We start from the raw sequence: 25196 nt of genomic DNA, 5'->3' as shown, positions 1-25196 counted from the left end.
ATTTCATGCTTTCTCTACTTGTCTTTTTTGCACTGTTGTTTTGAAAAAAAGTATGGTTGATGTTTAGGCCTGACTTAATGAATTGAGTTTGAAGGGTTTTTTTTCCTTGTCTCAGCAACAGCAAAGTAGATTTAGGAGAGGATTAAGATACATAATTACGTGTAAAAATAAATTAATTCAGTCACTCTTTTTATGGAGGCACTCATGCTGCTCCTTGATATGTTTATGCATATGAAGTTATCACCGTTTCTAACATGAAGGCTCGCAAGCAGTCTCCTTCCTTCTGATGGCACTTTTGAGCAGTGGGACTGCGCAGCCAAGCTGCTCTGATGCATCAGGCAAAGACAACACAGTTTTCAGTTAAACCTTAAAAGGGCCCTACAGCATCCTTCATCCTTGATTTGCACTATATGCATGTGGGAGTCATATCTGCAGTTGCGGTTTTGGGAAGGGCCTCTGTATCATTGGGGGGGGGGGCAGTTTTCCTGAGGGTAGGCAGCAAGGCTGGATGTTTCTGGGAAAGATGTTTACGGAACAGGGGCTGAAACTATCACAGACCAACACCATGCCTTTTGCGTGGAAGGCAAAACCTTACAAGCAGTGTGCCATCCCTGCTCTGCAGCACTGGGGAGAGGTCTATGGCTATGTGAGAGCTGGGACAGCCAAGTGGGAGCACCTCACATGCAGCCTGGCAAAAGGAGGATAGTCCCCTGGTAGAGGGAGCAGGTCTGGGAGAAACCTGCCTAGCCAGGGCTTCCCCTTCATCTGGCACGCTGAGCTCTCCTTCACCAGAAGTAGTGGTCTTGTCAGTGGTTCCTCCTCTGTGCGAAGGGCAAAGCACAGTGGCATTTCAACAGGGGGAATTTTCTTCACCTGCCAGAGGGGAGAGAGAATAACAGGGCCTGAACTGCTGAATCCATGTAAGAAAGACAGGTCTTATAACTACAGCTCTGCTCTACAGAGTTACACTGGGTGTTTGGCCCGGTGGGTGTGAAAAGTCTGGCCTTCCTTGGCAGGACGCTTTGCATACAGTGGCAATGTAGGAGGTTCAACCAAAGCAACAAATCCAGCAGCACTCCATTTGACGTGTGTGTCTCCTTTACCCAGCACACCCAGCTCCACCAGTGAAAGTAACCTTGTCAGTAGTTCAGTTTGTGAGATGGGTCCAGTCATGTGGCATTGCAATAGATTCAAGACCTTAGTTCCTTTGAGTTCTCTGTTCTGAACTTGGGTCTTCCCCAGTATTCAAGGCAGCAGCCTTCAGGGTGCAAGTTGAAGCTTGTGACCACCGTGCCTCAGCTAACTATGCAAGGAAGGGTAGTTTTGTCAGTGTGAGAACTATGCCAGCGGCCCACACAGAAGAGGGCTTCTCATTTAGTATGCCCTGATGTAATGGGTGCAGGGTATTTCCAGATCAGAAGGTGCCACTCATAATCCCTGTTTAATCAGATATGCTTCCCAAGTACTAGATTTGATGTGGCTGTTTTAATTTCCAGTTCTATGTGAAAAACTTTGGTTTTATTAAAGAACCCTTGTCTGCTTAAGAAGATAATTAGCTTCCTACCACTACCAGGATTTTGATGGAAAACTTTTAAGTAAATGTTATGGAAAAAGTGTTTGCCTAGGTTCAGAATGCTAGTTTAGTAGAATGGCAGTGTAATATATTAAAAAAGTTTTGCCCAGGAATGCTGGATGCATTAAAGATTACCTTGGTAAGTTGTTAAGCTAGGTGTCTGTGGAAAGAGAAGTAAATTCTGTGTTTGATACCTTGGTCTTTGCTGTACAGTGCATCCAGCAACATGAATATTTACCTCGTACATTATTTTCTCTGGTTTGAGAATGCAAATATGTAGTTATAGCTATGCTTATAGCTACAAGGTCATGTTAATTTTATCAGGAGATTCAGTTTGCCCAGTCTTGCAATTGGACTGTTGCCAATGTTGTGACTTACAATCAAAGAGGAGAAAAGGGGAATCCAGTGAGATTGCTCAAATATATAATAGGTGAGGCCTTAGTGAGTCAGACTGATTTGGTAAGTGACATGTTTTTCATGATGCCTGTATAACAGGATGACTAAGAAACTCAAACCCCAGTATGAGTATGAAAATAAAAAGGAAAAACTCTTTGCTCATATCCTGACCAACTGGGAACAGTCCAGGTCCAGTATTTGGATCCCCATTTTGCCAGCCCTTTTTCTAATGTTCAGAGAGCTGCACCAAAATAAATGGTATTCTACGGTTCTGTTCCAGCCTGTCATCCACAATGTCTGAGACTAAAGAACAGCAGGAACACTGACAGCAACAAAATACCTCCAGTTCAAGATAGAAATAGCTTTTAACAAAAGGAGGAAAAATATTTCTCCTTTGGACTCAGCCCACAAATGGGACATCTCAAGTACATGAAGTCAGAGTTTAAAATGGAGATCTGCAAATAATTTTAGCTATATGGCTTTTGCTGCACATGTTCTGACAGTGAGTGCTTGCTGCAGCAATAGTGCTGTGCAGTAATTACTTGCAAAAATAACTTCTGTCTCTCTGTTCACGTTCATCAGTCATCATTAAAGGGCTCCTGTAACATTAAATGCAAGTCTGCTGTTAAAGTGATGGTTGTAATGAGAAAAGGAAAAGATACAGGGTTAACATCTAAATAAACAGGAGGAGGTGATCCATGAATGACTGATCAAGGTTATTTTCACCCATCATTGTTTTTATGTGCAAGTCAAAAGTTTTCTCAGTAAAGAGAAAGCAGCTTCGGGAGGTGACTGAACTTGTAGTGAAATATCATTTTAATATTTGGCTAAGCAGAAAAGCCTTATTTTAAGTTTGGAGGGGGGTAGCAAACTATTTTGCTGTTACTGTTTCCGCTCAGGCAAACTTTCAAAGTGTAATCAAAACCATATCTATCATATAGTGTGTCTTTTCCATGTTCTTGCCAAAAATATTTCTATGTAAATCAAATGTTTTTCTTTCTAATCAGAAAGAGTGCTATGACCTCCAGAGGGCACCCAGCCAGAAACTCTTCAGTTTTAATCTCAGCTCCTATGTGGTTTTTTAGCTTGTTTCCCTTCTCTGAAGAGCAGCAATAGCTGCCTACATAACTTCTCATCTCTCAGGATGGGTCCTTGTTCTTGTCTGGAATGTGGAAGGGAGCAGGGAGCCAGCAGAGCCCATTAGGTCCAATATTTGGTCATCAATGGAGGAAGGAGGAGGAGTTGTTCTATTGAAGCCCCGCTGTGTCAGGTCCTCTGCGCATTAATGCTGCCAAGCAGTACCTGATTCAGACCTCAGTATTACTGTTTTCTGGACTTGGTTATATATTATTTGAATATGGGAGGATTTCTGTCTGCATGTCTCCAATGGATCTACTTGCCATCTAAGTCCTCAGCTACCTTTAGCATTTTCTTCACTGATAGTAGCATTTGTCCTCTCCTGAGCCCTGATAGTTTACTCAGTAGCTATATAAAGCTGTCTGCTGTAAGACCTTACTGGCAGCATAGGTGTCTCTGCCAGTGAAAGCCCATGCAGGATAGCAAAACAGTCCCAACCAGCCCAAAGTCCTGATCTTAGTCACTTAATGATGTTGCAGCACAGCCTTTGACAACAAAACCTATACACGGAAAGCTATTTTGTGGAGCAAATATTTATCTTGCGTATTACTTTTAGGTCACCATTTTACCTTTAAATGCTCTGTATGACACATTTATGTCTGTACATTTAGCATCAGTATTGAAATCTGTAGGGTCACTTCCAGGGTAAGAAGGAATCTGCATGAGTAAGGATGACAGATGGCTTCAAAAAATTCAAGAGGCAAAGCAAGAGAAGATTAGAAACAGGGCAGTGCTGTCCCTTGCCAGGTGAGTCTGTCACCTTCTCTCACCAGTTGCAGAATTTTCCGGCTGGTTCCCAGCCTACCTGCCCTGCCTACAGCCCATGTGCTGTGTTTACCTGGTCCCTCCATAGGACTTGTGCGCTGTGCAGCACTGCTGATCGTGGCTGTTGCCTCGTGTAGTGCCAAACCGTGAACTCGACAGGCTGTTCTTTTACCCGTCCACCTCTCTCTCTCTCCTCATCTGCTGGCATTCTCCAGTTCATAACACCCCCTTTCCCACAAACCTTTGCCTTTAGCTTTCCCAGCCTCCATCCCCTGTCCTGGGGCAGCACACACAGGATAGTGCTCATTGCAGAGAAAAGAGGAGTCTTGATCTATACACATATTTCCTAGAGAGAAAAAGCAGGGGGGCACAGAAGACAATAAAATTTGAACTTGATGGTGTTACTTTATTTTTTGTGCTTGTTCTGTACGCATCTGAATGGATTGTGCCAGCTGTATGGATAGCAAAATCTCTGGTTTCCAAGAAATTTCCTACTTTTGCTTTAAAATGGCTGTCAGGGTTCTGGGGTTACATTATCAAAACTGACTACAGAGGAGTGGAATCAATGCAAAATCTTGATTTCTATGATGAAATATTAAGTAAACTTCTTGATGAAGCAAATCAGCAGAACTGAAGTGTGGTTTGATCTGAATTCTCCTTTGTGTGTTGTTTTTTTTTTTTGTCTCAGTCTGATTACACTCAGTACAGTCAGTTCTGTTCTTGCCCTCGCTGGGAATGGTTCTTTGCTTGTCTCCCAGAACTGCTCCTGGGCTCACCTACCTGATGCTCCTTTGTTCTATATGTTTTTCTATCGTCTCATCACTCAGAAAATGACTAGCCAGTGCCTTTCTGAACATACTGTTCCTATTTCAGCCAGATTTCACCATCATCTTCTATCCCTTGCTAACCTTTCTCCTCTAGCTATTATGGATGTGAACAGTTATATTTGGCCTATTGGTATCTCCTTTCAAGACCAGGGACTTTCTCCATGCCTCAAGGAATTGCAGCACAAAGTAATTTGGGATTCTCAAGTAGAAAATACAAAGATAATGGCTTTCCTCATCTGTCAGATATACTGATGCCACAGTATTCTACACTGCTCTCAGCAGCACGCTGATTTCTGTTATTCACTGCTATCAGAAGACACTAGTAATTTCAACTCCATTTTCAAAACCAGTAACTTTCATCTCTCTAGTCAGTTTGTTTTCTCCATTTGGCCTTTTCCCTAAGCCTCATGCAAAGAATTTTGATCTTTGTAGTAATGTAAATTCTCTCCCTCCTTCAAATATCCCCCCCTCCCCAACTTCTATTGCTACTAGTTTGCCTCCTTCTAACTCATACCAGTAGGCTCTTAATCCTTCTCATCACTTAAGAAACCCTGCTATAACATTTGGTCTGGGCTCTCAGTCATCACTGTTGTTGCCCATTGCACAGATTGCCTGAGCTTGCTCTGTAGCGGGAGCCCCTCTGCACTCTGCTCTGATCAATCGCTCCTTTCATGTTGAAAGTCCGACTGCTTCCTGTTAAATCTCAAAAGCTCCCTTTTCAGCGAGCAAATGATGAAAGCACTGTTGTTTCATCTTCCTAGATTTTTCACCAAATACAGTTGAAATTTTAATCTTTATTAATCTTTTCTACTAGGTAATTAATAACGCTATTACTAATGCTTTTCTTTCTTTTGATAGTCTTTGTGTGTCTTGAACTTGGTACCACTTTATGTACTACTTATTGCTTCTATACTAGTTATGCAGGCATTTTCCCTGTTAGGATTCTTGCTTCCTTTAGTCCATAGTGATTCCCTTTTACTACCATGATTTCTCTTCCATGGCAGCCCAGAAAGATCGAATCAGACAGTGATGTTTAGTCCCAATTCCTTCTCCTCTGCAATCATGTCAGCTTGGACCAAAAGTATTTCAGTTGGGTATATTCTGACTGCTTGGACTGGATCAGGAGCTGTGAACAGATTGTCTTGTGCTGTTCTTGGATTCACAGAGCTTAGATAGAAACTGGGACTAGAAAGGTGTGGAACGTAGCACAAGCTGACATTGCTGAAATTGGCTTAGAAAGCTGAGAAGAGGCAGGCTTGTAGAGAAATGTGCCAGGAGAAAGGGAATGTGCTGACTTGCATAGCCCCAAAACTAAGAGCAGGATGTCTTGGGATGCAGCAGATATGCAAAGGGTTGCCTGGGTCAGACAGCTGAAAAAGGACTTATCTGGAGTGTGGAATAGGCTCAATTCCAGACAATTTAAAAGGAGCGTGGCAAACAAGCAGGCTTGTTGCATAATTTAGACACACATCAGAGAATGAGCCACTGGATCAATGCCTTGCCACCAATGGAACCACAGATGTGCAGCCAGAACCAGTTCACTTTCATGCCTTGCCATACCCATACTACTTCTGCCAGGATCTGGGGTAGGGACAGATGAATCCTCCCACAGTACACTGTAAAAACATTGACAGAGCTACACAACTTACTGCAATGTTACAAACCCCAAGCACTACATCTGGAGAAAATGGAGGAGTGTGAATGCATGACTTCACTCATGCAGGCACTTATATGCTCCCTTTCCCCCAGTGCTTGACCATTATGCTGTCATTGTCCATTATGGTAAGAAAAAACAATGGGGGTGTATTGAAGGTGTCCCTCCGTCAAATTAATCCTGCACTGGAGAGCCAGTCTGGCTGGGAGTTGAGGGCAGGGAAAATCCATGCCTGGAAAAGTAGCATTATTTAAAGGCATGGAGGTCTGTATGTTGGCACACTTGGGCTGTGGAATAACAGCTCTGCTGAGAGGGAGCTAAAAATTGGCAAGACTGGTGTTTGAGGGTAGCGTCGGGCAGGAACCTGAGCAAAAGCAGACGTAATGTGTAGCACGGATTTGGTATGTTCCTATGTACCACCCCTTCTCCTCCTACCTTTTACAGTTATTTAGGCTTGGCAAATGCTAAACCTCTGAATTGCACTTAAAACTTGAAACATTGCTTCAGGTGCTTTGGCACTGAAGACCATTCTAGGAACCTGAGGAGCTCTTCCATGATTTTCCTCATGTCATAGGCCTAGGCTATACCTGCTATGTAGGGCTTTTATGTATGGCCATCTTTCTGTTGAATATTAAAGAGGGGGCAGGTAGAGAGAGAGAATGCGTAAGACTTGTACATTGCAGGTGTTTTACCAGGAATGGCAGGTCCAGATTTGCCCTGTGACCTTTCCCCAGCTGGGGGAATTTTGATGTGCAGTTGCTTCCTGAGTTATGTAGTGAAGGAGTTCATCCCTTGCCTGCACACACCGCAGCCTCATCAGCAATTAGTTACAGCTGTGATGGAGGTTATACTCATGCTTTACTGGATGTATAGTGTAGGAGCCTGTATGCTCTACTGGATATATAGTGGAGGAGCCTGTAGATGAAGGGCAGAAAAGAGCCCTCATTGCCTGTGTGTTCTCAAAACCTATAGAAACTCACTGGCTAGAAGTTTAGACCCAAGCACCAGCGGAAGTGGAGAGTGTAGACAGCCTCTTTCTCCTACCTACCTATGTCCTTACAGAACACAGTACCCAAACCTAATCGACAGGAAATCAGGAAACCAGCACCTTAACTCTGTGTTTCCCTTAAATCCAGATAGAACAGTTGCCCTATTAAGAAAAAAAAATAAATGCAGTAATCCTTAATAACTCAGAGCCTATATTAGGAATTGCCATTACAACTAATGCAGCATATGAAGTCCCTTCACCCAGTTTGCGTCTGCAGTTCCCACTACTATATCCAATAAAAAGATAAAATTTTGTATGCAAAAATGAGACTGATGTCAATCATCGTTCTAGGAAGGGAAACCTCTTATTTGGACAAAAAGAAACACCATTAATAAGGGTATGTACAAAATAGAAAAGGAGGTGGAAAAAGGAAAATGCTGACCCCACTTTTACAGTTCAGTAAGAAGAACACTTCCTAAGAGAGAAGGTAGGCCTGGCTTCTTCTGAGGAATTGTTTGCTTTACCAAAATGCACAGACCGTGTTGGGCCTCACACTAAAGAAGCCCATTGTCAAGTGCTTCAGAAACATTTCAGTTACAGAGCCAGGCACACATGCTGTCTCCTTCCATCCTTCCTTGTCCTTCCATGAATCTGACCCTCCTGTAGAAGTCCAGCTTCAACAGGAAGAGCAGAAAAAGGTCTCCGTCTAGAATAGCTTCTGGTATAAGAGCCTTCAGCGTCCTCAAGCTCAAAAGGAAATCACACGCAGGTCTCTACTTGCTGTATGTAAGCTCTACATACTGAGCTGGAATGCAAAAGGCATGAATCTTGTCAGATGTGATTCTGCACTAGCTGCCACTGTGCTTGTACTTAATTCAGTGTTGTCCACCCTTACTAAACATGTTCAGCATATGGTTGCTGGACTCAGGCTGTGAAGGAGTGACACACAAGCTAGGCCCAAAGACATCATCATCATGTTGTAGACCACATATGGCTTTAGGTTGGAAGTAACAATGAAGTTGTTAATCTCAGCTCAGAACATTAGCTATGGTATGAATCTTCTAGGAAAAAAAAATAATAAAAAAAAATAAAAGGCCACTTCAGACATCAGTCACGTAAGCAGTTAGGACAGTAAAAGTACAGTTCACTCTGTAAAGAGTTCAAGTTCAGGATGGATTGAAACCTGGAAGTTTTTTGCAAAACCTGTGTGCCCATGTTTATAGGACATTGGTAGATGATGAAGTCATTTGCTATCTTAGTTATCTCATGTTCTCAAAAACAGAAGTTCCTTTCAAACACTTTAGGATGGAAACAGATCTTCACTTGTTAAAAAGTGAGTTGCAGGCATGGAGCCAAAGTTTCCCTGTCAAACTTGTATGAGTACTGGATTTACTTGTATGGATGTAGACTAGGATTTGTCCAATACAACTTGTCATAGTCCCAGGTGTTTTAAATGGCAATAACATGCTTTAACTCTGGCTAGCCATTAGGGTAAGGGCAAGAAGGTCAACATAATGTCACTGAACTTGGTTCCTAGGCTTATAAAACCAGTCTTGCTGAGGCTTCGGCACTGCTTTCACCTATGTGATTCATGCTTATATGGGCACCTGCAGCTATAATTACCTGGGTTAAGTGAGAAGCTCTTCGGGAACCTCTCTGAGGGCTCTTAGTAGCTCACTAATTTGCGCTACTCTAGGAATTAATTCAGACTTCATTTCCTCTTTCTCTGTGTGAAAGGACTTAGCCTGCTGCCACATTTAACCCAGTCACTTCCAGCAACATGTGTGTGTTGGTTTTGTCCATTCAAGCAAAGTGCCAAAGCAAGACGCCAGTGTAGAATGGACTTCTTTTGCAAGACAAATTCAAAGCTGCATAAGTTGAGCTCATTTAAGCCACAGTTTCAGACATCCAAATACAAGACAAGTTCTCTGAGGGGGCATTATAGCTGCAGACACCAGGGTGCAGAGCTGTAGGCTGTGCAGCACGACTGACGTTGAACAGCTAGCTTACTTATTCATCCGTGCCTGGGAGGGTCAGCAGAAACACCAGCACTTCCATAAAGGAACAAAATCCTTCTGGTACTTTACGAGAGGCTTTCCCTGATTCTCCTCACAACACACTGGTGTGGAAGCCTTACTGCTGCTAAAGCAGATCACTACTGAGGCTGGAAGCTAGCAATCTCACCTGACTGCTTGGAGGGCTCTACTGGATGTATGTAACTCAGCTCTAGTCAGAAGCATGCAAACCATATGGTGTCCAGATGATGCATAATAGCGTTTATTTAGTGGCCTGGAGATATGATGATGCACTGACTGGCAAAAGGAACAACTTCCCTTTAAACAACAGTTATCGACAGGTGCCAATGCTTGTTTGCTCTTTTGCAATACCATGCCTGGGTAATGCAGCCAAGAGGTGCACCGAGGAGCTGTGCAGACTGTGTCACAGAATGATGGTTAGCAACTTGGTGACAGCATAAGCCAAAATGCAAGATAAAGCACAGCATGTAGTTAGCAAACAAGGCACAATTGTCTCCTTTTGTCATTAGGCTGTGGGATAAGAAAGGATGAGGCAGCCTTGGAATATTCTGTTTGCCACTTGTTATCTAGAACACTGCTAACAGAAAGCTGCTAAATCAGCCTAGCCATAGCCAGAGGTGAAGATGATGTTCTGATGAATTAGAGAGGGCCCAGAGAAAGCTGTTCAAACAGAGCTTTTGTCACCTCCACTGGAAAAGTGCTTATTACTTTTATTATGGAAATGCCTTAAGACATTATAATTTTGCACACACACAACCCCCACCTGTTTTGCTAGACACTGTACAAACACTGAGAGACCTACTCACCTGTCTGGAGCCCTGGGAGCATTGTGAGCATTGGCACAGAAGTTGCTCTTCAGACAGCTTTTTGCAGTGTAGTAGTAGGAAATACATCAGCCTAATAGCAAAATTCCTACTGAAGCCAACTCAGGAGTCTCTCTCCCAGTAAAGACATAGCTTACTTTAGGAGTCCAGCACTAATTCTGACTATGGATTATAGGACAGACTGGCTTTGCCCAAAGTTCCTATCTTAACTCTGCTCTTATTTATTACTTGGCTATGGTAATAGCATATTGTATAAGATTATATAAAACAAGATTGTACTGTGCAAAGGGCCCCAATTTATTTACTCAATATGTCTCATGGTGTCTGGATGATTACATACAAATGCCAGGGGCAAAAAAGCAATAAAAGCAACAAGACACTAGAAGTATTGTTCAGATAGCTGTGTAATAATATTAAGCAATTTAATTTTCTGTGTTGAAAGTTAATTACTTACTTTAGGGAAAGGCCAATTTAACGTCTTCAGTCACCTAAGTGGCGAAGATTCATTAAAAGGAACCCATACTACAAATAACTTCATGCCACATTGCTTTTATTTCCAGGGATAAAACTTCTTGTCCCCTGCCCCTAGCCTAACTTCTGTTCTAAACAGATTTTATGCCATCCTTTTCTCCATAGCTTCAGGGGGGAGGGGAGGAAGCTTGAAACAAACCTTTGTGGACCGTGTAAGGACATGCCCAGATATTCCAGGTGTCTGACATCAGCCGCATATAGCAGAGAAATGCAAGGAGATTCGCCAGGTGAACATTTCAACTGCCACAGACATAAAGTGGGGCAAACTGTATAGGGAAGTCACTAATGTAATACTGATTAGAGGCTGAAACTCAAGCAAACTGTACGTTTAAAAAAACCACAAAAGTTAAAACCAAAATGAAAATAAAAGACCAAACGAAAACTAAGAACAGCAGAGTCAGGAAAATGAGCCAGGGTTATGTATTGGTATGTAAAGGTAAATACTGGTAATTCACATAATGTTGCTGAAATGACCTTTTTTAGGTAAGCTTCACTGAATTCAGTACAACGTCCCTGTAGAAGGAAAGCCTGTGAATAGGCTTAAGGGAGGCATGGAGGGATTGGAAGAAGAAATAACTAAAATAAACACACCCTAACCTGTTCATAATAACAGCATCTCCCAAATGCTTTCCCTGCTTTTATAGTCACTTTAAAAACCACCAGTAGGTAACAAAAACATTCCTGCAAAGGGTGTGTGTGAGCACTAAATCTGTCATGGGTAAGAATAATCCAGAATCAGTCACATATGTGTAAAGTACCCTTTGAGGCTGGAGAGTGGTTGTGAAAATAAGCAGCCAGCACCCCTTTGTTTGACATTTGCTCTTTCATAGCAGTACGTGCGATCAGTGGTGGAAGAGGCACAATTGAAACCCTGGCGTAGGGTAAGGTCTTCCAGGCATCGTCAGTAAGAATATCAGCCCAAACGGTCTCCTATTTTCCTAGCTTCCTTACCTACTGCCCTCAGCTGACAGTTTTGTCATGTGCTGCCCTATTGCCCTGCATCCAGCGATGTGCACAAGAATCTGGTTGAGCCAAGAGCCTGAAATGTCTGAGGTACTGATGTCCCATTTAGATACCGCCAGCATTTTCAAAGCTGACACTGGATTGCTCCTTAATCCTGGAGGTGCTTGAATTTTTACTCATCAAAATTTGCAAAGCCTGCCTTACAGCTTATTAGCTGCTTTGAATCTTATCTCAAGGTGAGGCCCAAGGTGTGGTACACAAAGCAGGGAAGGGAATGCCTTTCTCGCTTCAGGGCCTCAACCCTTAGGCATGTGTAAAGCTTGTAATAGAAGGGGTTAGATGCAGGCCCCTGGCGTGTGGAAGGCATTTAAGTGCTTGCATAAAGGACAGGAGGAAGGGGGGTGAGAGGGGGAGTGGGTGAAACATCACATATGAAACAACTCTGGAAGAGCTACTGTGCATTGCTAAAGTAAGGAGCTACCTAAAGAGTTGCCTAGGCGTTGGTGTCCAGCCCCTGTAGAAGGCAGGCTACTGGGATCTCAACCGAGAGTCATCTCTCTGATCAACTGCATCAGGAAATACTTCAGTGCCTCAGCCCTTATCTTCTCTCCTCTTTCTGGTATTTTAATATTCATCGGTTTAGATGGCTCCTGAGTTACCGAAATTCTGTGTCCGGAGCTTGGGGCAGAAAATGTCAGGGGCTGCAAGGCTGCATGCACTGCAATAGGAGCAGAGTACACTCAAGTACTTCCTACAAGCCTCATCCCTGTCTTCTGATTGCTGGCCCATCCATCCACATCGTAACTTGCCTCCAAATTTGGCTCTAGTTGCTACCAGGTAGGGTTTCCGCTAATCACACAGTTGTACCTAGCACTCCATGACAACAGTTTATCCTCCTTTTTGAGGTTCAGGTGACCTACAGTCATCTCCCAGTAAGTGAATCGGAGTTTGGTGGTTTTGCAGTGTATTCCTTACCATTTTGTACAAGTTTGATGACTTCTCCTTTGCCTTAGGTCTACCATGTAGTAAGACTTCCCCCAATACAGTTGTAACAGTGCTGCTGTTCTCTGCCCCACCCAGGTAAACAGACCATGGAATAGATGTACATGCTAAAAAGCAACAATACAAACACTGGCGAGACACATGCAGTGTGCGTTACCTATACCTATTACAGCAGAGAAACAAGTTAAATTCTAAAATTATGTTGAATTAGTTAAAAAAACCCAAACAAACAGAAAGTCTGAAAGAAATGTTGTCTTCTGACAACTGAGAATTACATTGCTACCTTTTTTAATCAGCAGAGGAGGGGGCAAAGTGGAAGGGTTAAGATTCATGGCCAAGTTCCCCTGGTTGCCAACAGGATAGCAATAACAGTGTCATCACTGATGTTTTGCACAACATGTATCTCAGGTTCTAATACATATACAATACCTTATCCCCTGAATCAGTAAAAGAAACAGGCAAGCACCAACTACAAGTAATTTTGTTCAATTTCTCTTCTAAAAATGTACCACAAAGTTCACGAGCTTATCTTTCTAACATGAAACTTGTCAACTCCCCTTTTAAGTGACTCCAGCCCTGGAGCTTTGAAGCTCCCTAAGGCTGTGGGGCACAGAGCGCAGCACATTTGTCGGGAAATCTTGTATATATGTGTGGGGGTCGGCGGCAGCATGCAATGATTGTGGTCTCACTGCAGCTTTTTGCAACCATTTCCAATGTCACAGTGACCTGCAGTTATTTGAAAAGGAAGTTTCCAGCTGCAAGTATCTTTAATTTGTAACTTCTACCTCCTCACTGAAAGAAGCCTGCTGGGACTGGTATGCATCCCTGTTAAAGTTGTGTGGACACTTTTTTACATTCTTCAACACTCAGGTTCCATGAGACCTGTGATCTCGTGGTGATTACAGAGGAACTCTAGTTAGGTTTGCCTTCCACAGCTAATGAGTGCTGCTGAAACAAGTTTTATACTTCAGCAATGGGATGCGTAGAGTGGAACTAGAGATGAGTCAGCAGTTAGCTAAGGTTGTTTGAATAGCGATATAAACCATGCCTGCCGCTAAGAAACAGTCCACAAAGGTTATACCAAGCGCCTAGCATTTAGACACCACTACCCTGGTGATAGGAATTCTCGTAAGACACTCATGGTTTTTCGACCAAGCATCATTCTATTTGACATTTGGATATCGTCACATTAAATACCCCCTACTTTGGTATCTGGGTGACAGGGAAGAATGCTTCACATCATTGGTACTATTGGCAGTGAGGCATGCCTGCCAGATTGACAGATGCTGCTTTCTCCCCATCTAGGGGAGTTAGGCACTAAAATTAGTGACTATTAAAGCAAGCGCACTGAGTAAGGATCTGCTGAATCTCATCAACAAGAAGAACTGAGGTGGAGGTAAGGAGTCACCACTGCTCCTTCTACATGAGTTTGGGCTGTAACTCACAAGCAGGGACAGCACAGCTTACAAAATGACTGCCCCTAGGGTGGAGATGGACGAATTGCTCAAGGATAACCAGGTGCTGAGCCATGGCAGATCACAGCACACCCCGTTAAAGGAGAGGAAAGCCAGTTACGACCTACACTGACAGCTAGTGTGTGTGTGTGTGGGGGGGGTGTCAGGCCAGATACAGGATGTGCGAGACAGTTCCCTGGTGACTCCCAGGCACTGCTTCTCACAAACAGCCCTAGAGAGGAAAACATTTACAAACAGCCCTAGAGAGGAAACAGTTTATAAGCTAAAACTCAGTTAGGGTTCAGCTCTGTTGCCTCTGCAAGCACAGGAAACAAACATACCAGCCCCACTTGTGAATCATAGCTTTTGGGAACTTCATCTTGAAGAGCAGGAAAGAGTCTTTCTTCAGGTAGAATTGATCGCTTTAATCCCTTCTGCTGGGATCGTTGCCTAAGATCCTTCATTTGCCAAAAAAAAAAAAAAAAAGGGAAAAAGCAGCACAATAAGAAACACAGCCGCTTGTGATGGTTCCACCCTCCCTCCTTCAATTGTTCAGTGGTTTAACATTCAGCCTGAATGCTGCAGACCTACTTTTAATTCTCTCTTCTAGCTGAGAGGATTGAAGGCCACATTGTTCCAGCCCTCCACTCAAGTGGCCTAGCTACAAAACAACTGAATTAATAATAATAAAAAGAGAAAGGCATCCCCCCACAAACGCCTTCACGTTCTGCTGACCCACTTCAGTGAGAACACTTGGAGACTCTGCGCGGCTCTTAGGGTTTTGCCAGGAGTGAGAACTGCAATTAAGTCTCTAAAACCAGTGTTACTGGTTCCAGGCAGACACAGACTTCAAGGCACCTTCTGCATCAGAGGTGAGTGGGGGTTTAAAGTGTCTTTGCAAGAGAAATCCCAGGCCTCTGAATTACCCACCAGAAGTCCGTTTTTATCAGTCTCCCTGACATGATTTTATGAGCATTAAATGCCACTAAACTTGGGAGAGTAAAACAAAGATTGTCCCCAAGGCAAGGGGAAGAACAATAGCATTAGTGAATTACGGTTCGTCACCACAAGACCAAACAGCATAGAGGCGTTGCTATATGGCAACATCATCACCCTGGCCAAGAAGCGAGAACTGGGGTTTAACAACTGGCTTTTATTGCTGTAGATAGATAAATACCAGCTGCCTCACTCCAAGCATCAACAGTTTAGTTTGTATCACAGGTTTTAGTCTTTCATATGTAAACAAAGTTATGCAAACCTATAAATTTGAATGGGGAGGGGGTAGTTTTTCAAAGCTGATCTCACAAAACAACAAGGGTGCTTACTGAGATGCCAAGAAATGAAATGCACGAGTGTGTATCTGGTTTGAGTTACAAGAAAGGCCTTACGTCTCTTTGAAACCCAATCTTTTTCAAACATACACCACATGTGCGTTTGTACATCCATGACTGTAACAACGGCTGGCAGATACCTCTTTTTACCCACTTCTGTAATGAATGAATTCGATTAGTGCCATACAAAAGCTGCAATTTGAAAAATCCCAACAGCACTAGTCCTTGTTGTGGTAGGAGCGGAGCTTCTGTGGGAACTGAACGGGCCGTGTTTTCCTCTGTGCACGGCAACAAGCGAGCTCTTCGGGAGTCAACAACAAAGTTGTGCTGGGAACCGTTTACCCTTCAGCCAAGCCAGCGCCGGGAGCTGCGATGCCACCTACCGATGGTGCTGGGAACTGGCCTCAAGCCCCCGGCCGGCTCCCTGGGGAGCAAAGCCAGGCCCAGGCTTCCGAGCAGAAACTGCACAGCTTTTTCTTACTAGTACCAGTGAACGACTTCTACAGCACTGTCCTTCTCAAAAGACGACAGCCTTCGTAGGTTACTCATGGAAGAACAGTGTGTTTCTAAAACAAATAACCACTGCCCTCTAACGAAGTTTACTACAAGTTCAGTTCAGAAAAGCAGCCTACCAAGAAACGTCAGCACTCTCTCCACCAAGTGACATTTATCCTAAAGGGATAACAATGTAATTCCTTGAAGTGACAGAAGCAGCACTGATCACCCTTTCTCTCAAGGCCAAAAAACCAAACCTACAAGTATTCTGATTATGGCAAAATTGCTTCAGAGTACTGGAGCCAATCTGCCGCGCATCCCTACCACAGGAATGGGAGGATATAATTATGAGAAATAGAACAAAAAGGAATGCCTCCTTCTCACACACCCAAAGCACCACTCTCAGCAGAAGCTCTTAAAAATATATTGTACATTGTTTCATTTGGAAAGCAATAATGTAATTTTCAGACAGAGAGAGCACACCTCCCTTCTTCATCCAGAAGATGAAGCTGAGCTTTGAAAAAAGATGGGAAAAGAAAAAAAAAAAAGGCTGCAACAAAATGTAATGAAATCTATATTGTTAGTCCTGCAGATCTGGTAAGAGGTATCACTCGAGCATTCTACTCATATATGGTATCTTTTTTAAGACAACACCAGGATTTACTATAGAAGTTTTTAATAGCAGTATTAATATTGTGCTCAGTGTCAAGAAATGGAGGCGCCAAAGTGGTAAAATACCCCCTCGATTACATCTGTAAGATTTAAAATGTTTAATGTGCAAGTCCTGGACAGAAATTATTAATTTACAGTGTAGTAAAATTTGAAGGATGGCATTTCTTCATTGTACGTGTTCACAGTAGCAAGTGAAGTTGCTGAAGTACAAACATCAGTACACTTAAGTGACTTATGCTTCATTTTTAAGGCAAAAATAGGTAACAACATGACTGCATATAGTTGCAAAAAATGATATGATTAGATAAACAGTCCACTTCTAGCGTGAAAATTTTAATGATGTGCTTAATATAGCAGTGTTTTATTTGAAAAGCTACCGTCACAAGTCTGAAATGAATCTAGGGTGAGTAGCACTGACATTTTTACCTGGGCCTGCACGCTCACTGATCTTTGTCTCTAAACCTCTATCACTGTAAGCTGTCCTCCCTCCCTGTTCATGTCCAGTCTTATTACAAATGTGCAAGTGTGTCTGAGCAGCCCCAGAGTCCACAGAGGTAAAAAGCTGGAATGCTAAAAATGTATGCAAAAGGTCCCAACAGGAAAAAAGAGAAAACAGATCCTGAGAAATAAAATTAATGTGTAGGGGGAAAAGCTATCTGCAGTTATCTACGGATCTGCTCAGTCATCCTTGTCTTTTGCTCCGTGTTTCAGGATGCGTGTGAACTCGATGTAGTTGAAATTCCCCTTTTTGTCAATGGGTGCCTCCCTGTACAGCTCATCTACCTCCTCATCCGTGAACCTGTCTCCCATTGTGGTGAGCAGCTCTCGCAGGTAGTCTTCTTGGATGAACCCTAGAAAGAAACACAAAAGGGAAGCTGTTTCTTAGCCGAGCCTTCAAGAGCAATAGGACAGACATACCGACAGACATGCAATTAACTAATACAGTGGGCAATATATCCGTTTGCACCAAGAACCCAAAACACTTTCTTACCTGGATTCTAAAGAAACTCCTTGAATGCAAAGGGGAGGAGAGGGAGGAGAGGGAAGTTTAATGCAATTCATACAGATTTTTGAAAAGAGGGCCTGATCTGCTGTTATCGGGTAACACCTATTTCCATCCACTGATCTTTAACAGCTGAAAGTGGAAAAACAAGTTCCTGCCACTGCTAGTCTTCATTACACAAGCTGTTCTCTTAATTCAATTATATTTTTCTTGACTTAATTAGATATATTTGCGTATGCTCTATAAACTAGTTTCCTCTGGGGACTAAATAACCATTGATTGGCTCTTCACTCTACACAATACTGTTACTGGAGGCGGTTTACGTGGATACAGAGAGCTGCTGGCAAGCGTCCAGGGGCAGAGTTTATAACAGAAAAGACTTTCAGACAGGATTGAGCAAGTTAACTCAGAAGGGAGGAAGAATGTTTACAGTGGAGACGCAGAGGTAGAGAAGCTAGGAAAAAAAAAGGTACGATATATTAAGTTATTTATGCTAAAATATTAGCAGATGATTTTGGAGGAAAGCAGTTGCTAAGTATGCCCTGTTAAGTCAATTTCAATAGATGAGCAGAACCACTAGTTGCCAAACAATTCCAGGAAAGTTTTGAGATGAAAAAAGGGATGCGCATAGCAAATAGCAGACAGAAGAATGCAGAAACCAATTAATGACGAATTAAGACCTACCGTGCCTTTAAATGCACAATAGTTGCTTCATTTGAGAAAGAAATTGGTTATTGAACTTTAGTTGGAAAAATATCAATAACTGAACAGAGGAGGTAGAAGTGTGTTCCAAAAAAGAACGTGTAAACTGTGCAGAGCAGCTGGAAATCATACGTAGTCACCCACATCAACTGATGTAGATTCAATTAGAATGTGATAAAAGAAAAAAAAAACAAAGCAGCTCTGCTTTGGAAAGAGAGTTGAAGAACTGTCGTGGTTTAAGCCCAGCCCCTCCATGAGTGAGTGAGCGGCTGCGTGGTTCTGACTTACCAGCTGGGCTTAAACCACGACAATAACTTAAGCAAACAGAGTTCATTAGAGAGACAAAACCGAAGAGGGAATCAGGGGACTGAAAGGCAGTCAGCGAACATGGCAAATTATCATGGGGTTGGTGTATGCTGCGGGGAAGGGAAAACGTGTTTCAACATATGCTAATTAAACCAGCATCATATCCCAGCGTAGGCAAACCCCTGACTGCTGACTCCAAATGAAGAAGGCTAACAGCAATGTTCTACTTCAAAAATGGGGAGAATGTTCAGTTAGCCAGGCTCATCTTAATCAGGTCAAACTCCGGAGCTGTCTCTTTGCAGATGTGCATAAAGAAGGGGGAAAAGCAGCAACACAGATTAGGCTCTCTATTTCTGCAGTCCTACAGAGATCAAGTGCTGAGAGATGACAAAAGGATTAGTATTCAAAGAATGCAAGGCTTTGGTGCTCCAAGTTTAGCCTCAAGGAGACAGATTGCTCCTGTCTGAGCATTAGGTGTTTAAACACTGAACTAGGTTGCTAGACTAGGAATACACTAGAAGTTTTAGCAGCACCAAATTGTACAGCAAACAGCAAACCCCCTCTCCCTCACACACAGCTTCAGTGTAGATGGGGAGTAACAAATTAATGAAGCAAAATTTACAATTCAGCCTGTAGCAGGCTGAAACAGATGACAATGCAGGATCAAAGATCAGACAAAAGATATAACAAATGCAGACAGATATAACTTTTATAGTTATAATTTATAGTTTTTATATACTATAATACTATAGTATAATTTCATAGTACTACACACGATAGTAATGCTAATGCAATATACCCAACTAGATTTGCAATATAGGAAATGTAAGTAAAAACCAGCAAGTACAACTACCTTATCCTCATCAAGAGGATCTGATTAGTATTATTCTCTTTCAAAAGAACTACACTGAGGTAGAGCTAGAAAATCAGGCCCATGACACACACACACTTGTGGAGTATGAAAACAAAACCAAAAAGGTTTGACATAACTGGGAACGCTTTTGCTTATTTTTAAAAGGAACAAACTTATCATAAGCCAACTCTGAGAATAAAATGAATAAAAGGCAAACATAACATGGGTTCTACAAATACATCACATTATTCTGAAGACTGTATTTTGACTGCTATGAATCAAAAATCAATAAAACAGCATAACTATCTGACATGTTTCTTGGTTAACATTCGAGGATGGCGTAAGACACAAAAGAGACTGTGGAACCATTATCCTCAAATCATCCTAGGACTAGACTAAAACATTTACCACACAGAGTTGAAAGATAATAAAATCAATCTTATCAGTACATGGGGGCCTGAACTAGTAACTTATTGTTTACATAGACGTAGAAGGTTACTGTTCAAAAGAACTGTTAGCACAATCATTTTCTTTATATCGTAATTCGCAGGCTCTTGTTTTGGTGCACACAAAAAACCCCTGTAGCACGGTGAGTCAGACTACCTGTGGAGAGAAAATAATTAACCTACTAACAAAACTTCCTGCACTAGGAGATGGTAAAGAGATTTTCCTTGAGAGGGAGGAAGTCAATTAACATTTGAAAAGGCCTTACCAACAGAAAGCCTGTTTACCTACACCTCAGCAGGAAGGGGACGCTCTTTGAAAAGGCAAAAAGTGCTAAAAATACACAGACTGAAAATAGCTGTTTGAAATGGAATAATATCCTTTGAAAGGCTCAGAGTACACGTCCACAGGTTAGACTGAAATACTGTGGTGGACAGTTGTGAGGAAAGTTATAGGTGCGGTGACATCTCTAGTACAGATGCTACGTAATTTTGGCACGCATGAGTGAGACGTTCACAGCATGTCAAAGCGCTGATATCCTGTAATTCCGCACAACTGCCCTAAGGATTCACCCACACTTCTCGGGAATCTTACCCTAAATAAATAAATAACCCCTAACCTCTAGATTACAGGCGCAACATTGTAAGTCTGATACAGTAAAACTGAGCTCTGTCTTTTCCTTTCTCCCCATCTTGCTACACAAGTCAGTCAAACCTGTCATTTCTGTCTTCTCGACCCCACCCGGTTTTTATCTTTAGATCACTAAGGTACAGCCCTTCCTGCAACCTGAAAACAAACTGAGCTGCATGTGAGGGCATGACACACGATATTTGTCATCAGAGCTGTAACATACGTGAGGCAAGATGAGGTTTCAAAAGAGTTTATGTAGTCTGGACACCTTGTCTTGAAATATTAGAAACATTGAAGAATTCGGATGCATCTCAGACCTACTGCAGGGAGTGGATACACTCAGTTGTAATATAGATTTCACATCTGTTACCTTTTTAATGCTGTAGAAAATCACATATTTCCAATTTTAATTCCACATCTTCTCAGAGCAAACACACCTTATTTTGCACGCAGAGGAACATACATGCTGCCCAGTTAAAACACTTCTTTTCAAAGACTGACAGAACATTACTACTAGTCCTCAGTACTCACACAGAACAGCCAGTTTTTACTCTCACTCAGTAAAAGTCAAATTCTTACTACTTGGTAGAATGTGCCATCTAGGATTACTGTTTCATATTTCATTTATAAAGGTGCAAAAATCAGCATACTATTTAGAAACCCAAATAAATAACACAAAAGTACCATCTGCCCCCCTCCCCCCAAGTGGCTGAGTTTCACCTACGTACCTGTTGCTTCTTCATCAAAGCAAGCAAAAGCATTCCTGATTACGTCTTCCGGGTCGGTGCCATTTAACTTCTCACCAAACATTGTGAGGAACATAGTGAAGTTTATGGGGCCTGGAGCCTCATTCATCATGGCATCTAGGTATTCATCTGTTGGATTCTTTCCTACAAATAAAGGGATTCATGCTGATTTAGCTTTCAAACTAAAACAAAAAGTAACCTTAAGAGTGTAACACAAACTGAGACACCTCTCGTAAGCTATCCCAAACTCCGTTATTCTAATTCTAACAGCAGAAATTTGCTTGTCAACCACAAACAGAAAAATGACCTTACCAAGGGAGGCAAGCATGTCATGCAAGTCCTCTTTATCAATGAAGCCATCCCTGTTCTGGTCGATCATGTTGAAGGCCTCCTTGAATTCCTGAATCTGGGACTGATCAAACATCGCAAACACATTGGAAGTGGCGCGCTGAGGGCGCTTCTTGGTGGTCTTCGTCTTTGCCTTTTTGCTGGACATGTTGGCTGTTGGACGCTAGGGAGAGAAGTAAATATTGTAAATACAGTAAACCCAGGACTTTAAAAAAAAATGTACCGAAGTTTAACATTACAGTTCACAGAAAACACCTCTTACACACTTCCATTTCCTCTCATCAATGTATTTCCCTAATGAAGAAGGAAAAAAGCGAAGTGGAAAATACAAACAAATGAAAGGCAGACTCCTAAGTAAAACAGTCACTAAATTAAGATGTAAGTTAAACTCGAATTTCAGTCTTCAAAGGGACAGCTTTTGTCTGGGATCCCTTCTTGATACATTCACCTGCAAGGGAACTAAAAGAAGAGAGGTTTTGAGAGCTGTCGTTAAGCCTGTGAGAGAGCTCTGTTTGGATATACAGATGGGTGGACAATAACTATGTGCAATATTAAGTAGCAGGGAAAGGAGAAACACAACTCGGTTAACCTGAACAAACTCTGAAGCGCCTATACTTGGCACTTGACAGCGGTAAGTAGTTGCTATTTTGTATGATGATGAGTTTCTTCCTCGCCTTGTTTTCCATTATTAAAAACACCCTAAAACTAGGAGAAAATCATGCAAGCTACTTTTCTGCTCATACCAATAAGTTCTGCCTGACCTCCATTTACTTTTACGCATTTAATTTTACCTGAAGTACACTACAGGTCTGTTGTACCTGAAAGCTCACTTCTGCTGCCTGCTTCTTTAAGCAAAAAGGGAAAGCAACCAACTCATACCTCTTTTGCTCATCTCCCTAGAAAAAAAGCTGCTCAGAAAAAGCCATCTTCACCTGTAGCACTCAGGCTGTGCTTGGGTCTGAACAACACAGCGCAATGGCCATGCTTTGGTCCATTACATCACTACCACTGTCATTTAATTAACCTGTTGCTGAGCTTGCTGACCGTTTCCATCCTATGGTGCTGAGGAGCATGCTTTTAAGATTTTATAACATGAACAGGGGCAGATTGCATTTGTCCTTTCGGTTGGCTGGGGGGGATTGATGGGGGAAACCTACAGGCAGCCCCTTTCAGCTTTAACCACACAAGCTGTGACCTGAAAAATAACCTGGCAGCCAACCCTTGCCCTAAGCTTGGGCGTGTGGGGAGAATCAAGCTCGGCCGACACACTCAGCTGTCCAGCGACCACAGCACTCAGGAGATTCTTTCAAAAAAGAAATACTCTTTATTTCTGCCGGCAGAAGGCTGATCTCTGTTCTAAAGCAGCATCCCGCCCTAGGCTCCAAGGGCGTACGGAGCCGCAGCGCTCCTGCCCTCCCCACGGAGAGACGACGCCATCGCTTCCCCTCAGCGGCAGCTGCCCCAACGGCTGCCGCCAACAGTCGCCAGCTCGAACGCGGCTCCCAACGGTCACTCTCCCCGTCCCCTCTCGGCCCCACCGGCAGCACCGGAACCCTCCCGGTCTCACCCCAACGGTCGCTGCGGTGGCCCGGTACGACGGTGACGCGGAACGCAGGAAGCGGCGGCGGCAGACCCGGCGCTTCCCGGAGAAACCATCGTCCTCCGGAGCGGCGGGTGGGGACCAGCGGCGGGCGGACACCGGGTGGCGGCGGGAGAAGCGGCGCAGGGCAGCGAAACGGCACCGAGGCCTTTCCCCTAACGACCGCAGCCCCCTTCACCTTCCAGGGGCGGCTGGCTCGGGGCGGCGCCGCAACCGCTCCCCCCCTCCGGCAGCGTTGGCGCAGCCCGGGGGAAGTGGCCGCTGCCGGTGCGGGGCCCTGGGCGCCGCCCGCGGGTGCCGGGCAGCGGGGAGGGATGGAGGGAGCCGCGCTGGTGACTGCCGAGCCCCGACAGCTGATGGGGAAGGATAAGCCCGCACCCGAGCCGGGCGGCGGCGGTGGGATGTCCCGCTCTGTGCTCGCCTCCTGAGAGGTGGAAGCGTAGCAGCAGAGGGCTGCTGCGGGTCAGCGAGTTCTTCCCCTGTGCTTTTCATGTATCACGTTGGAGACGGAGCTTCGGTCCGTATTCCTGAAGCCTCTACTGGCGACCGCGGCGTAACAGGTTGGTGGTGTGCTAGCAGTGAGATAAATGAAGCCTGATGGGTTGGTAACATACTGAATTAACAAGCGTAAGGTGTTAGCCTTACGGTATTCCTCATGTTTCGCTTAAGGGATCAGAAAAACGTCTGGTTTGCATCTTCTGAGTCTTGTAAATGAGTACTCGCGCACCTCTCACCTTCTTATAAAGATTTACTCTTGCTTGTATTTTCTTAATGAAAACAGTGTAGAGGATAACACTATTTTTTTTTTTTTTTCGTTTCTTCATTTACTCGTGTAGGATTTCAAAAAAATTGAGGTATAAGCTCTTTTTAGTGTTCACCTGAGGATGGGGTCTGAAATGAAGTCAGGAACTGCTTGGTTTTAGCCAATTTTAGACTGCTTCTGTATTTTTGAAATTCCTCTGAAGAGAGTGCTTATTCCCATTTTGCACATAGAAGTACCATATAAATCACTTGGGCTTCAAGAAGCTGTGGTTTAGCACACAATAATTATATTGTGAAATATTGTTAAATGGGAAAGCTACACTGTCAGTTCATCATTCTTTTAACTAATTTCCTGGCTGTTACCAGTTTTGTTGGTATACAGTCGGTATCTTGATAAACAGTAACGCCTAAGTTAGCATGAATTTATTTAAGGAGGAAAGTTAAAAAATAGGTGAACATGCTTTTGCTGAAATTACCAATTATATTTACAAATGTAAATGGATTACATTTAGGCACTGTACAATCTAGAATTTGCAGGCCCAAATTTGAAGGGAAACACTTTAATTGCTAAAAGGCCCAGCTTTCTTTCCCTGCTCTCCCTCAGACCAGAAGAGTTATTTCATGAGGTCTGAGCATTTGGTCTAATTAGCTATAGGAATAAGTTGGATGGGGCTTTGAGTAACCTGGGCTAGTGGAAAGTGTCCCTGCCCATGGCAGGGAGGTTGGAAATAGATGGTCTTTAAGGCCCCTTCAAACCCAAACCATTCGGTGATTCCTTGATGAATTTTAATATTGCTCTTCTAAAATTTGTCTGAAAATGCAATGGAAAAAAAACCCCACAAAACCCAAACAACTTTGCTGAGTTGAGAGCATCCTTACGGAAAAAGTTTGGAGAAAAGTGCTCTGTACTTACCAGACATGGCGTGTAGTTTCAGGATAATTATATGCAAAGCATGAGTGGGCAGAAAAGCAGTAGAAACACCAAGGTAGTAACAGAGTTATTAAAATGCTCTGTGATAATGTTGAACAACTGAATCGTGTGTTGAAATTTATTTATTAAAATAGTTATTTGGTATCTTAATTTAAAATCCTTTCATCAGTTACTGTACATTGAACCACCGCTGCAAACATGCTACTCTATATTTTATTGTTTC

At 43.1% G+C, this 25196-nt stretch overlaps 1 protein-coding gene across 2 annotated transcripts; it reads right to left on the bottom strand.

Moving 5' to 3' along the window:
* Nucleotides 1–16061: 16061 nt before the first annotated feature.
* LOC115612266 (myosin regulatory light chain 2, smooth muscle minor isoform) lies at nucleotides 16062–23351 on the bottom strand. 2 transcript variants are annotated; one of them, XM_030496338.1, is made up of 4 exons: nucleotides 22499–22517; nucleotides 21645–21843; nucleotides 21315–21476; nucleotides 16062–17499 (listed from the first exon to the last, which is right to left on the bottom strand). In XM_030496338.1, the coding sequence occupies exons 2-4, from the start codon at nucleotides 21826–21828 to the stop codon at nucleotides 17327–17329; spliced, it is 519 nt and encodes a 172-aa protein (XP_030352198.1). In that variant the 5' UTR covers nucleotides 21829–21843; nucleotides 22499–22517; the 3' UTR covers nucleotides 16062–17326. The 2 variants fall into 2 exon arrangements, with proteins under 2 accessions (XP_030352198.1, XP_030352205.1); XM_030496345.1 differs by lacking the exon at nucleotides 22499–22517 and adding an exon at nucleotides 23248–23351 and having other exon boundaries at nucleotides 16445–17499.
* Nucleotides 23352–25196: the final 1845 nt, after the last annotated feature.

The sequence above is a fragment of the Strigops habroptila genome, chromosome 1, assembly GCF_004027225.2.
Source record: "Strigops habroptila isolate Jane chromosome 1, bStrHab1.2.pri, whole genome shotgun sequence".
Taxonomy (NCBI): Eukaryota; Metazoa; Chordata; class Aves; order Psittaciformes; family Psittacidae; genus Strigops; species Strigops habroptila.
This window is presented reverse-complemented; position numbering and strand designations above follow the sequence as displayed.

Coding starts and splice junctions, on each gene's coding strand:
- LOC115612266 (XM_030496345.1), bottom strand. CDS start 21,828: ATGTCCAGCAAAAAGGCAAAGACGAAGACCACCAAGAAGCGCCCTCAG. Junction 21,477..21,644: donor TGACATGCTTGCCTCCCTTG/GTAAGGTCATTT, acceptor CTTTATTTGTAG/GAAAGAATCCAACAGATGAA. Junction 17,500..21,314: donor CTTTGATGAAGAAGCAACAG/GTACGTAGGTGA, acceptor GTTTCTTTCTAG/GGTTCATCCAAGAAGACTAC.